Raw genomic sequence first — 15730 nt, 5'->3', positions numbered from 1 at the left:
GGGCCTCTTGTAGTGGATCCTAAACAAAATGAAGAAGTAGTAAAAAGTTATGCTTAAACTGAGATAATCATACTACAACCACGTCAGGGCAGAGGTAAGATCTCCATGCCAAGCTCAAAGATAGCAGCATAGACTTTGTGAGGGACGAAACCCTTTTGGATGGGGTTGCTATTTTTGGAGACATATGTTCCAATCAGAAGAGGAGGAGCTTGTTGGAAGCCAACTGGGTCTAGAGAAAGCTACTGATTTTGTTTCTGCTTTAAAATGCAGAACCTTATCAACTTGCTACAGCTCTGTAGGGGTTAGCATTTTTATACAGCCCAGCTCTGGGATGTTGTCATGACATAAGCCAAGGTACGTTTATCACACTTCCAGAAACAGGCTGGGCTAGCTGCCCGCATACCAACCACAGTTCAATAGAGACTGCTCCTCAGTTACTGGGTGGTGACCAGAATAATAACCAAAGAAAATAAAATGCCATGCATGTACTCTGAGGTTGTGAAGAAGGTATCACATTTTCACACTAATTCAGGATGCTGCCGACTTCCAGAAAGTGACAGTGTATTTCTACACTGAGTACTGGGTGTACACATGGAAGAGACATCAAGTGTGAAGCAAATGTACTGCTTAGAATATTATCAATGTTCATCCTACTCATTCTAAAGGTGTAACTTAATCATCTTACTAAGCAAAAAAGCATGCTACCCGACAAACTGCCAACACATGGAATATTAATCATAAGACATGTATGTAGAGGATATAAAGTCCTGATGGCTTCATTCAGTAAAATATCATGAGGTGGAAGCTTCAGCAACCCATAAGGACCATTGTGCACAACTACACTGCCATTTTGTTGTTTTTGTTAGGATGGTGGCTGCAAACAAAGTTCTTTCACCAAGAGTGACTGAAAGGTAAAAGATCTGTCATGGTTATTCAACAAATATTCATGGTTATTCACTGCAGCCGACGTCTGCAGTGACTTATTGATCCACACAACCTTTTATTATGTTTTTTATTTATTCATTTTCTCAGGATTGATGAACATCATTGATTAAAAATATATATTTATAAATGTAAAGCAACATTCATCAAATGATTTAAAGCACACATTTTCTCTTGTGTGTATGATATATCCATCTGCGAAAGTCCTCAATAATAACTTCAGATCATCAATCATCTGATATGTGTAATAAAGGAATATGACTGATTTCCCCCACTTAAACCAGCGAGGCATTCTTCCCCCATTCTATTGAAATAGTAAATAAATAAGTAAGCACATAACACAATAGCTGCACATTAGTAACTATAATTCCTACATATTGTTATGCCATTTCTATGTAGCAGAAACTGCACAATCATGAATTAGGAATGATATACACAATAGCATTCCGAACAAAGTGACAGAGTTGTTTTGTGTGACTAAGCTTATGAGTGTTCTATAAAATTGAGCAGAAAACACATCCTGTATATAGGAGTAGGCTAGAGCTGTATACAACAGTATGCTCAACACACAAATGTGTCAATGCAAATGAATTACACTAGTAACATTATCAACTGCCTGCCACATGGGCACTTAGATCATTTAACTAGATTACACCGTTATTTCTATTTATGTTTAAAATCCAAAAGTTATTTTTCTTTTACTTTAGTTTTGCGCAATTTGATTCTTTTAAGTAAATCTGATCTCTAAATGAACACCATTGTGACTTCTTGGAAAGCACACAATGTCAGTGATGAGGAAGGAAAAATTGGACAGTCATGTGAGGTACTCACCATTCACTAGATTGAAGTGTAGGAGAGTCATTCTGCGCTATGTGGTATAAGGCACTCATTGCATTCATATTAAACAAAGGAGGTTTCCTTTCAGCTGTCAAGAACAAACATTATAAAAGTGTTAGATTCTACAATCACTGAACATATTCTTTCTACAATAAAATCAATAGACTATTTTCCCTGATATATAATACATCAAAGGTAATGCCAAGCTGATTGTTTGACTAGTTGTGTTTTATATTTCACCAGGCTATGTACACATACATACAGCGTACATTACTACAAGTTTCACAGAAAGACTTAAAACAACAAGAAAATCTTTTAAATGGGAGCAACAGACAGTCCGCAGAAGACAACTATAGAGAGGACGACCATAAAAAGCCATATAACGGGAAAATTGGAAGAAGAGAAAGGTAGGCTCAAGTTTTATTTATCCTTACCCCTTTCATGCCCCTTGCACCATTAGGTCAGGTTAGTTACACCCTGCATTTTTTTCAGCAAGAAAAACACAAAGCACATACGCCATCAGGGTGCACATACCTAGTTCAATACAAGTAATCCCCAAAGACCAAACATCTACTTTTCCATCGTATTGTCCTTCATCCATGGCTAAGATTACTTCAGGGGCCATCCTAAAATGAAAACATGAAAGTTAAAAAGTAATCCATAAGGTTTTTTTTTTATTTTTAAAGAAACTTGAAAATTAATTTTTAATTCAGTCAAAAGAAATATGATCATTTATAAACCACCAGACTTGTCCCTAAATAACTTCTTATAGAAAAAAAGGAAAAAAAAAGACTGCATTCAACTTTCTGCTGCATTTTCTAGAAACCCCCACTCAGTTGTAGTAGGTGACTTTTTTTTTCTTAAAGGGAAGCATTGTACAGTCCAATGTACAAATATTTTCTTGCCACACTTTGGGTACCTTCATACTAACTGATCATTAAATACATCCTACCTTAGTATTGTTGTTGACCAAGACCATTCCTTTGTGAACACAGTGTAACCATCTTCTGATGGATACTTCCAGCACAAAAATGTGCCACATAATGTTTGGACACCAATCAATGCTCTATTAGGAGTGAGAATTGTTACATGTTGCTAGCAAATACTTTTTGACATTTCAGATCTAGTCTCAATAGGAACAAAACTATCTGGAAAGAAAGTTACTACCCAAAAAATCCCAAGTAAAGGTATAAAGCTGAGACCATGAAAAAAATTAATCCTTACCAATATGGTGTCCCCACAAACGAATTGGCTGGAGATGCTATAGAAGCAGACCCAAAGTCAGCAAGTTTTACTTGGCCTGGCTCTGTCAGAAGGATGTTGCCTGCCTTGATATCTCTTAAGAGAGGGGAAAACAGATAGAACATGTAAGATAAGCACAATAAATGTTATTTAATAAGTTTGGAATAGTCTAAAAAGTTTCAGTCATTCAGTCTCCCTGAAGCAGAACATTTCCCCATTACTGACATACCATCCCTTGTTCTGCACCACGCAGAGCTAATCATCATGCAGAGGCACAGCCCACATATATTTACTTGAGTACCTTGGCATTAAAGCGACTCGAGAATGCCTTGGCATTATCAAGGTTACTTTTTCCATGAAGCAGGAGCAATTTTAAGGAAATGGCACACCTGTGCAACACTGATAACTGTACTTGTCATAAATACTGGTCATTGTAAGAACTGTATCTTCTTCAGAAAAGAAATGTAATTTTTAATAAATATCATGCGAACACATTTCAACCACAATTTATCTCAGACATGAGGCAGGTAAATTAAATACACATCATTAACCTAAAGTTAAAGTCAACTTATATATTTTTTCTAAGGAAATGTTCAAATTTGAAAAACTTAACTCTGATGTGCATACATTTATTACAAACCCTGAAACCAAAAATAGACATCACATACTTACCGATGGATTAAATTATGAGAATGCAAATAAGCTAATCCCTGCAGTGCTCCATGTGTAATTGCTGCAATTTCGTTTTCTTGCAATGGCTTCTTGTGTACTGGAAGAAAAGCATTAAATATTAAAATGGCATACATCCAACAAACTGTAACCTTGGCTGCTAAATTGCCAACATTTATCCTATCTGACAGGTGAGTAAAAGCACTTTTGATCTCTCAACTATGGATTAGGCACTAGTAACAGGTACTGCAGACTTCAGTTGTAATTAAAAAAAAGAATCATCAGCATCTGCAGCAGATTTAGTAAGAAATGTGCAGTTTTCTAATAAAGAAGGCACAGGCTAATTGTCTCCAACTAAAAATCCATATGGGCTGCAGGAGATATGTAGCCACTCTCCCCTGACTTGTTTAGCTGTGTCTGTTGGGCCTAAAATGCCTGAATAGCACATCAAATTACACATAATATTCCCAACAAGAAACAAAAGTAGATGAGGACACCACCTGCAGGCTGAAAATTGCAAATCAGGTATTATACGTTAATATTTTATAGCTCACTGTAGAGGATTAAAACAACTATATGAAAAGTACAGGTTTTCAATGGGTAGCCTACTCCCTAATGTAGGCTATCCATTGAAAACCTGTACTTTTCATATAGTTGTTTTAATCCTCTACAGTGAGCTATAAAATATTAATGAGCACAGAAAAACAACAATACTATAATTTTCCATATAAATTAAGCTCATATAAGAATTACCTTCCAATAAGTCTGATGCAGATCCTAAACAATATTCCATGACCAGCTAGAAAAAAAGAACATAGATATTCATTTTTTTAAAATGTAGTAAAGCACAAATCAACAAACTTGTAAGCAGTTGTTAAAAAAATGATTACAAAAAGAAAGTTTTAACTGCCATACAGAAGCTAAAAGCCCCCAAAATCTTAATGACTCAGAAAACTAATGCAGCTATCACAATATATAAATATTACTGATGTCAGACTTATAGTTCTCATGCAACTACAAACTTTACTCATGCAACTTTCCAACTTGATAATTATCAACAGTAGAGCTGCAATGGTACAAAAAAGCAAAAGAGTGCATATATTTGTACATTTTTAATCTTTAACTACTACAACTCTTCTTTATAGTCTCACGGCAGTGCAATTTGATTTGATGCAAAAGAATTCTTAATGAAAAATACACAGAGCAAGCTCACCTCATTTACAGATCTCACCTGGACTGCCCTCTGCTGGTACATATTGCAGTGATAATAAACTGCAACTTATGAATAAAGACATGCTTTGCAAATGTAAATAGCAAAAGGTTTACAGGTTATGCAGCTCAGTCTGATAAAACATCAGGATTAAGACAGTAAAAATGACTCTATAGACTGTAAATATATTATTAACAGTCAAGGCAGCTAACAATCTCCCAAAGGAGAACGCAAGGTCATGAGCAAAACAAATACTACAATCAAAATCAATGAAAAAAAAAAAGAATTCTAAGAACAGGCTTCATGTTTTTTTTACCTACAAGAAACAGAAAAACAGATTCATTTAAACTGCCATTATTATCCTTAGGGAAGAATTAGATGTTTTCCCCCAATGAGAGGCAAAATTGGTGTCAGGAGTTAGGTTCCTTCACACCAATGTTGTCACAAATTGTTAAAAGCTGCTTTCAGCCATGCTAATAATAACTGTAAATTTCTGCAATTTTCCTGTGATATTGCATAGTAGCATGTAGGGAATAAACATCCCAAAGCAATAACAGTTCTGCAACAGAGCAATTTTATCTGCTAGACTGGCTACAGGACTCGTCAGAATCACTTGTGTGCAATTTGAAAAAGGGCAACCACATATCAAAAGAACCCTAAATTACTGAAAGAGCCTCATATTTTGCGCTTATTCTGGTAACAGCGAAGCTCCTGGTAAATAAACATGAATCACAATAGTTTAGAGTAGAGGTACACAGTCCATAACACAAAAGAATAACATGAAGACCCACTGAGCAGATACAGGGACAGCACAAAGGTATTAGAGTGAAAAGATTCTTACCCATGCTGTATGCTCTCTCAAATAGCAGCCTTTATATTCTATACTGTTTGGATGTTTTATCCTTTGAAGAAATTTCACTTCTTTGATGATATCCTGCCATTTCTGTTGAGAGAACATAACATTTGTTAATATGAAGCCAATATAATAAAGGAAGGGGGGGGGGGGGTAATCGTATAGAACAAATATACGAGGAAAGGTCTGAAATGGATATGTCTTTTTGTTAATTTTTTGCATGTCACCATTGTAACAGAGTATTATGAGAAAGTGAATACATTAAACCCCAATTTATAGGCGATTGTCAATATGCTAGAGCTACAGTCTAGATGTGCAAAGCATGTATGGCATTATATGCACATTGACACTAGTATTGCTACCTCCACCTGCACAGTGGACCCCGTCCCTTCAGTCTTCACTTTTCTCCCAGGTTCTGTAAACTCAGAGAATCTTCTGCTAACATAGTGCAACGTCCTTGTACTGGAGACCTCCTGTGCAGCTCAGTGTACACAGACAAAAAGATAGAAGCGAGACTGCAGTCTTTTCTTTTCTTTCAGTGTCAAAAAAAGTCTTCCTGTTTTTTTTGTTTTTTTTTAAAGACAACTGGGAATATTAGCACACCAAACCTGAATCATTTTTTTCTGAAAAATGGAAATCATTATGAATGGCATCCCCACCAGCAATCTGTAGATCCCCCTAACCAACGCCCCATACTGGGAAATCATTAATTTACCTTACAGCTGTTACAGCTGGCAGCCAATACTATGCACAGCTGCAAGCAGTCTGACTTGGTTTCTAACCCACAGTTCCAGTCCTTGATAACAGGAACCAGGGAGTCCAATCATGTGATGTGATCACATGCAAGAAAATGTATTATTATTCTTTTGACAAATTATTAACATTTAGTAGGAAACAGAGCACATTTTTCAAAACGGTGGGTAAATCCAAACATGAGAAGGGGATGAACAATTCACGAGTTCAGCTAATTGGTGCACTCACTCCATGCATGCATACACATTTTACCCATGTCAGGCAACTGGGAAGTAAGAGAAATAGCTACCCACAACTAAACAGTCTTTTTTTCACACGGCATTGCTGGTGCTTGACTGCTTAGTGACCCTTACAGAGATAACAAATGGGGACCCTGTGTATGCAACAAGCATTAAGATCTTGTACACATACACTATTGTTAATTGTGCTGACAGCTGATGTACAAATGTCTCCCTGATTAAATTTTAGGGACTGTTTTGATCTATGGAGAAAGGAAGAATGAGGGGTGGATGAGGATGAGCGGGAGGTGCCCTACTATTGGGACTGGGACAATAATTGCCCCTTTTAGCTGTTGGTCATCTGGCACAACAGATCATTAAACATTATGAGACATTTTTACAGACACTAGATTTTCATTTGAGACTAATCAAAGAATTGATGGAGGGGAAGTGAAAGGACGTAGATTAGGTGTATCCAAGGATGGCAGCAGTTGGATAAACCTTTCACTTTGTTCTGAATGGTCAACACATACAATATTTACGTACATTATTTTAATTTTAAGTGCGCTTCTAGTTTAGTATTGTTACCTTAATACCATTTATTTGCAGGTACCAATAATAGATAGCCAGATTCAAATACCTTGGGCAAGGAAAGCAGGCATTTGTGCATATTCAAAAGATACATAAATTGAGCCCACACTTCTGCTCAGTACCCCATGACATGAAGCCCTATGTGAGCTAAATCTTTATGTACAGAGACAATTCAGACTCCCTGATGTCAGATAAATTATGTGGTAGAAGGGAAGCAAATCGAAATGCCAAGGGAATAACAATTAGCTCCCACAATTTGTATCTAATGATAGAAATAAACAGCAAATAATGTGCAGAGATACAACTGTTACACATGGGTAAACTAAAGAAAATGAAAAAATTCCAAATAGAAAGAACTAAAAGGCATAATAATATGCCTAATAATATGCCTAATAATATACCTAATAATGAGAACAACTGCTTTAATTATAAATAAGATAAGTAATATTAGTGCTTTTAGGAGAATCTGTAGTATAGTATACTAAGCTGTGTAAAAGATGCATTCGCTATATTATCATCATTTTATATCACACAAAATACATATCTATATCTATCTGGAAATAAACTTCCTTTCAGTCTCGATCAAGCCCTATTAATGTCTAGTTCTTCAATGACCGTATTTTACCTGTTCAGGGCCTAGAACACAGATTCACTTCTAACTCTGTTCCTGGCTGGCCAATCCAATTGACTTTCCAGTCTTTGATCAATAAGTTGGCTTAAACCAACAGACACGACACAAAACCAACAGCACATATGGCACACAATTTTTTAGAAGGCAATTGGAATACCAAACAGATATACTTGACATGTTTACTTTTAATTCATATTACCAACATGTCTGATAGAGGACTTAAAAATTGGTTGCGAACAAATGGTCAGTTGTGTGCTAAAATAGGCTTGCTACAGGACTAGGTGAAATGTGCTTCAATAGGAATGCAAACAGAGTGGTCTAATGGAGCCTTTAGTAACAAAACATGAATACAGATTAATTTTGGCTACAGACAACCAACACTGCTAATAATCTATTTAAAATTTGAGATGGTTATACCAGTCATAAATACTGAATAAATTGGTAAAAGGGAATCATACCTCATTAGACTGTTTGCCACTGTAGGACATTTTCTTGATGGCCACCACTTCATTGGTACGCACATCATGTGCCTAAGACAGAAAAAGAACAACAAAATTAAGTTTAAACCGCAAAAAAATGCTTTCCGGATGTAGTTATTGTCACAAAGCCAATGACTGATTATTGACTGTACACTTGTCCACTGTATTGGCAAAGCATGTTACACAAAAATCAATAATGCATGTGTTTCAACCACATATAGTGTTATAGCCCCACACTCTAGGGGCTATAAAAAAAAAAAAAAAAACACATCCTTGGTACAAAGTCAATTACTAAAATAAAACAAAAAACTACTATTTTTTCTCAGAATAGAAAGTACAGTAAAAGATTTGGACACTTTACCATCATACCTATATGACCTTGTTGGACATCCCCATTTTCATTACAAGTTTGGATCCCTTCCTTAGTTGCCATATCAGTCTCCATTGTTCTAAGGCGGCTTTCCATAGGATTGTGAAGCATGTTTGTGGGAATTTATGCACAATTAACCATCAAACATTTTATGTACAGGTACAGATGTTGGAAATGAAAAAAAATCCCTAAATTTAGCATTCCGAATTTTCCCAAAAGTGTTCAATAGGGTTATGGTCAGGATTCTTTGAAGGCACTCAAGTTCTACCACATCTTAATAGACCTTGCCTAATGCAAATAGACACGGTCATGAAAAAAATAGGTTCTTCCCCAACCTTTCATTACTTTTATAAGTCTGGAGTACAATTGCCTAAAATGTAGCATAAACCCCTTTCTGGACACACAAACTCTAGTTATTTGGAGCATGATAGTTCTGCAACAGCTTTATTCTCTTTGTTAACCACTATATAAAAATCGGGATTTTGTTGCTGAGAAGCAGTTGAAGCTTTTAAGTATACACAGAACAGAAGTCATTCCCACCCATGTCATGTTAGACAATTATTCACCCAGAACAAAGTAACAGGGAATGAGTCACTGCCTATGCAGGCTACACTAGTGTGCAGCCAAATGTTTCTTGTTGACAAGCATCCAATAGGTTTAAAGAACAAGTGTTCTAGGGTGAGCACCACTCATCTGTCTCACGCAAGCTTAATGTAGTTTGACTTAAAATAACAAGCTTATAACTGATCTCGTACATTAAATATGTGAAAGACTATGTTGAAATAGAACCAAAGCCAAACACTCACAATTTTGTCAAGGTAACAAAGCAGCCCAGATAACGGTGAATTCAAGCACATATATGCATACATGCAGAGACCTAGGTAATTTTGTGTATGCTCCTTGTCACCCCAAAGCCTTATAACCTTCTTCTGAATCTTTCGGCATCTGTAACCAGGCCCAAACCAAAGTGAATGTATTACCAAACCTAGGGAGAGTCTAACTAAAAGATATCACATAAAAGAGATAAAGGTTAGTAGTCCGATGAGTAAAAACCCTGGCTCACTGAAAGCCTTTGTGATGACCTAATTTAACTTTACTATATCCAAACCCCTATGCTAGTCCTCGGTATACAAGCTACTGACCCATCCATGCTTTGTACCACACACAGTGCCAATTTCACATTGAGAAAAACACAGGTAACACTATATACTGGGCAGCACGGTGGCTCGGAGGTAAGTGCTCTGGCCTCTGCGGTGCTGGGTCCTAGGTTCGAATCTTGGCCAGGACACTATCTGCATGGAGTTTGCAGGTTTTTCCAGTGTTTGTGCAGGTTTCCTCCAAGTACTCCGGTTGCAGTTAGGTTAAGTGGCCTGCCTACAGAATTGACCTTAGACTGTATTAAAAGACATATGACTGAGGTAGGGACATTAGATTGTGAGCCCCTTTGAGGGACAGCTAGTGACTTGACTATGGACTTTGTAGAGTGCAGTTTAATATGACGTGCTATATAAATACTGTGTAATCATAAAATGAATGTTTTCTTGAAGGATCTATAAAAAACCTTCTGTATATTTACAAAGGGACATTTCACGTTCAGAAAGAACTGCTGACTGGTCAGCTCTGCCAGAGCATGTTCCCAAACCACAATACAACTACATGACAAATACTGCAGCTCTGGTCATGGAAATGCCAACAGAAAAACTGAAGAACTCTTCCCTCAGGTCATGCAAGTATTTTTTACATCTCTAAGTATCCTTCTTATATCTGCATACATCTATACCGTATAGAGCCACTCACAAAATATTATAAGGACACCTCAATGATTACAATTTAGGTGAATGTTTTTACAGATGTGCATACCACTGGTGTATCATTGGTCTGTATTTGGTGTACATTCGTAATTTGTAATGGGCACAAAGCCCATGATCTTATTTTCAGGATGTCAAAAGGAACCACCACTTTCCATTAACTTATAATAAGTTAATATATATATATATATATATATATATATATATATATATATATAAAAAGACTTACGAAATAAACTGCTCCGAAACTCCCATGACCAATTTCTCGCAGATCAGCAAACAACTTTTCTGGGTCATCCCTAAAGAAGAGTTCTGCTATCTCTGGGTCCTTCAGACTTCCAGCTCGACTTGTTGACGGCATCCTGCTTGAGCAGTCTGCCGTCTAACTATCTAGGATTACACAGCTGCCACTTCTCTTGGTTCATCTGTGTGAATATGTCCTCTTCAGCATGGGAAACTGAGAAAAATATAAATAAGCATAACATTAAATTTAAGGACAGATCAAAAGATGACAACATAAAACAATCTACATTGCTGCACCGCATGAAGATAATTTCAACATACAATAAGAAAAATTAACACTAGTTATTGGACCAAATGCACAAATGGTACTAGAGATAGAAATATGCAATATAATCTTGTAAGAACTCATATTTGGTTCTGCACATGCGCTATTGACTAAAAAAAATGAGAAAAATAAAGGTAGAGGTTTTTGGCAAAAGAGCCATGCAAAATCTGATACAAAAAAAAATTTATTTTTTACTGCTAGTGGCTTTTTTTTCTTTGTTTACACCTAATAGCATATGTGACATGCTGTGTAGAGCCTGATTTTTGGCTCCTTATGTGTAAGAGTTTCATCGTCAGTGAGGCCCAATGGTCGCAGAGGACCCAAACATGGGGGACTGTGGTGGAAGCAGCAGTGAAAGCATCTTGACCTCTTTTGGCTGGAGGGCACAATGAGGTAGGTAGGTAGGTATGTCCCATAATCTGCACAATCAGTGTATAGACTTGCTGTCTACAGCAAAAGCTAACCTACATGGAGTTTTCTTCTTCTGTGAATTACCAATACATCTCATTTATTGTGCATTTAACTTGCATGTCCATTCAACACAAGCTTGAAATACTTTACGAAGAGCAGTAACACAGAACCCCAGTTAGATTTTAAAGGGATGCATCTGCTTCAGGGGGAAATAATCCCTTTGTCACAATGACACTTTTATGATACGGGGACAAGTAGTTAGGATCAAGCATAAACGAAAAAAACGAAGGGCAATAAAAACCTGACTGAGATTATCTTTTCCATTTTTTGTGTCCCCACAGAAAGAAGTTGCCATTGTTTATTGCTCCTCACCTTACCAGGGCATAAAAAAAAATTGTAAACTAGTAGTCCTTATAGAATATAAATCCCACAATGCATCACACTCTACATCTGTGATTCGGAAAGTGTATATGTAAAGTATTAACCCACAGAGACACATACGTGCAAGCAATACAGACAAATAATATATAGTTTAAAAATAAATTGCTACTGATGGGGTAACAATTTTCTCCCCAAAAAAATAATATGCGGAGGAATTCAATAAAATCATGAGGATTTACCAACAAGCTCTTGCAGGGATATCCCATGTATTAGCATATAGTGCCTTAAATAAAAAAATAGAATAATCTCAAAAGATGGTTTAGTTTATGGAAAAGCCTTAAACTGACAGCAGGGGAACATAATGAGAACAAAAAATGAAATATGGAAAAAAGAAAATAACACGCTAAAATAAACATGTACTTACTTTGAAGTAATGCATTTGTAAGAAAACAAGTGGGCTGCCAGTTTTCTCTACTGAAAGGTTTCCTTTGCATTAGCAACTGTCAGCAAAATAACAAAAGCAGGCATCTATAAGCGACTGCAGGTAGCTTTGGATTTCTTTCTAAGCTCTCAAAAAACCTATTATAAAAATATGGATTTTAGCTTGCAGTGTCAAGGTTGGCCATGCCCCTCCAGCAATGAACTAACTACATGTTTAAAAAAATAAATAAAAAATACAAATGTGTTTCAGGGCATATGCACATTTTTTTCCTAATTCCCCTGTAAAGTTCCTTAAATACTGGTTGACCACTCCAGTTAGGTCCACCTAATGCAATATCATGTGAGGTGGTGGTAACAAAGTTGCACTGAACATGAATTCAGAGTAGAGTTGCCACTCTTATGTAGGCTGTGACAGTTTGACTTGCAGTGGGATACAAAAAAAAAAGTTGCAGGAGGTATCAGCATTGTCACTGTTGATTCATTGTAGCTTGTTAATCAACAACTAGCCACAGACCTCTAATCTCTGATGCTTCTATCTTTCTTATTCTGTCTGCATCATCTTCCTATTAAACTGAAAAATAACAGCTTAACAATGTACCCCTAAATTGCAAGCCTGCTCCCTAAGTGCAGTAGGTACAATACCATGTAGTCATTTTAGTGGCTTGTATTAGACCTATAGAGAACAAGGGTTAACTAATTTATCACTTGCCTTTTTCTCCTTTTAGAATCCAAGAGAAAGGCAACCGCTAGCTCCATGTAAAACCTCACTTGGATTATCCTACAATGGATCCAAAGCCAACAATCACAAATTGAAGCAATTATTGCCATTTCTAGGACCTCAAAGCTAGAAATCTCAAAATGGATTATCTTTTGTCCTCATCCCTACATGTACCCATTCATTTTGAATGCATCCCCACCCTATCATATTTTTTTCCTTTGCCAACCCATCCCCCCAGTCCAAATTGTTACAGCCACCACTTAATTACCAAATTAACAAATTGACAGGTAACGTTTAAGTTAAAGTCACAGTTGAACTAAACAATAAAACACTCACAGTTTTCCCCCAGCCCCTTTCAGCTGTGAGCACCACCCAGTACTTTACAGTAACCACTTGGCTGTATCGGGTAGATACTCAAAAGTTGGGTCAGTACAAGGACTGGAGAGCTGGAATATAATACAAAGACTATGGAAAGATGTGACATACTAAGGAGGAAGCATTTTAATATTAGAACAAAGTATAGGGGGGTGATGGAAGCTGACATAAGGGTTACTGGATTCTCATGGCAACAACAATAGGGAACACAAAATTTGCCATGTGTTGCACTGACCACACTTGAATACCCATAGCATACCTATATTATATATATATATATATATATATATATATATATATATATATATATATATAGGCTTTTCAGCATAAGACACAAAAATAGAAAAAGTTAAAAATACTGCGTTCAACAGCATAAATATTTAAAACCTAAAAAACTTACATCTCCTGCATCCTGACCTTTCAAATGTATGTTAAATTAAGTAGGTTCCATAGGGATATGAAAACAAAACAGAACTATTTTTACCATTTTCCAAACAATTAGATACTTTCATCTTATATAGCACTGCAAGTCCCAAGGAGCTTTTTCACCTGCAAGTAAAGCCTTCAATTGTATTACCCAGCAGGGTTCGAAGTGAGGTTGTGATCTGACTCACACTTTCAATGTATAAGGAAAGAAACTATATTTAAATGTAAAGAATTATTTATAACTTTACACAATTCTTGTTGTAGGGTTTAATATTTTTTACTTATACAACTTCTAACTAATTTTCAGTGCTTTATAAAAAAAAAATGGTGAGCTTATAACACGCAGCCGAAAATATATTTTTAATTTTCCAACACGTGCTAGTGAAATTGTCTGAAATCTGTCTGCTATGGGCAATAGCTGCACCAAACACTTTACCAAAGTCATAAAAACAATTGCATCATTTCCTGCCAAAATAAAGACCACATAACATAGCCCCTACGATAGTCACATATTGCCTAATTCTATCAGAAGCCAATTTATAGATGTTTTTGAACTACAGGTGAAAACTGACAAAGGGGACTCTGAAATGATCTGGCTTAATGTCCATACTGAATGTTTTCCACAAATCAAAATACCATCTGAAGTATATTTCTGGAGGCACACTTTGGAATTTGTTTAAATTCACTATTAGATTTGTCATTAATTAATACTTTAATTTTTATTAGCAACTATAATGTCAAGAACAGACATTTAGAAATAGTAGATAGAAAAATACAACGGAGGTATAACAGTTATAACACATTTGGGTGATAACACTTTACCAGATATGTAATCTGTATCAGTCCATAGTACCTGTATATTTTCTTTGCAAAAACTAACCAAACAAGGGACATGTGCTTTGATTGTGTCTTTTAAAAGACAGGAAAAGTGGTAGTGCCGGTGAAAGCCTGTTGTGACTCACTAAACTATGAAGGTAATTCACTGATTATATATAGCATACTGACTTTAGGCAACACATACTCATAACAAATAAATGGGTTATTAGGAAATTGTATTCAGCTAAGTGCATACAAACAAAGGTGGTAAATACCAATTCAATTTTGGGTTGGGTTTTTGCTACTCCCCCCCAAAAAAAAAAACATGATGTATCGGAACAATGTTTAATAATGAGACCAGTTCTGGTGTTGTGTTTCCCTCCCCTTCATTCTGCTCTTCCATTCAATAAGCACAGGGCAAACATTATCACAAGAAACATTAAAGTGAGGTGGACAATGTAATGCAATGCAATGAGGTGGATAATGTTCCAATGCAGTGGGGAGCTGAAGTGCAGAGGAGATCTAGGCTAGGTACATACGTGCAATACGTATAACTTGAAAGCGAACTAATAACAACCGATCAAATAATCCACCAATAATGTACACACACTAGATATGATTGTTTGAACGATGCAGAAGTGACATGTACCAGATAAAGTGTACTGCAGAACCATCCACGATCACTGAATGACCGTACGCACAATAGGTAGTGAACGATCGTCGCCCAATAAGATCCGCCGTGATGGTCATTCGTTTTCAGCAACTTTTTTATCATAAAATAACCAAATAAATCGGATTCTTTCACTTTATATCCAAAATATTATTAAAAAAAAAAAAAAAAAAAAAAACAACAACACTATACATAAATTTAAAGAGAACAATATAAAGAGAACAAGTCACCAAGAGACATTATGTTCTGAATCTCTTTGTTTGGACAGTTGTAACCATGCTGCCTAAACTTTTATTTATCTTTGATCATATACTTGTATTG

General features: G+C 36.2%; 1 protein-coding gene across 1 annotated transcript in view; it reads right to left on the bottom strand.

Annotated features, from left to right (window-relative positions):
* The window catches only part of TAOK1 (TAO kinase 1), a 56811-nt gene that overhangs the window by 19600 nt on the left and 21481 nt on the right, over positions 1-15730 (bottom strand). Inside the window, exons 3-10 of the mRNA XM_072430648.1 lie at positions 10833-11060; positions 8405-8476; positions 5742-5843; positions 4444-4489; positions 3694-3790; positions 3004-3117; positions 2314-2405; positions 1774-1867 (exon numbers count right to left, since the gene is read on the bottom strand). Coding sequence (XP_072286749.1) covers positions 1774-1867; positions 2314-2405; positions 3004-3117; positions 3694-3790; positions 4444-4489; positions 5742-5843; positions 8405-8476; positions 10833-10964 — 749 coding nt within the window. The 5' untranslated portion in view covers positions 10965-11060. The remainder of the gene's footprint in view (positions 1-1773; positions 1868-2313; positions 2406-3003; positions 3118-3693; positions 3791-4443; positions 4490-5741; positions 5844-8404; positions 8477-10832; positions 11061-15730) is intronic.

This window comes from Pyxicephalus adspersus, chromosome 1 (assembly GCF_032062135.1).
Source record: "Pyxicephalus adspersus chromosome 1, UCB_Pads_2.0, whole genome shotgun sequence".
NCBI classification, from domain to species: Eukaryota; Metazoa; Chordata; class Amphibia; order Anura; family Pyxicephalidae; genus Pyxicephalus; species Pyxicephalus adspersus.
The sequence above is the reverse complement of the archived record's forward strand: the minus strand, read 5'-3'. Positions and strand labels throughout refer to the sequence as shown.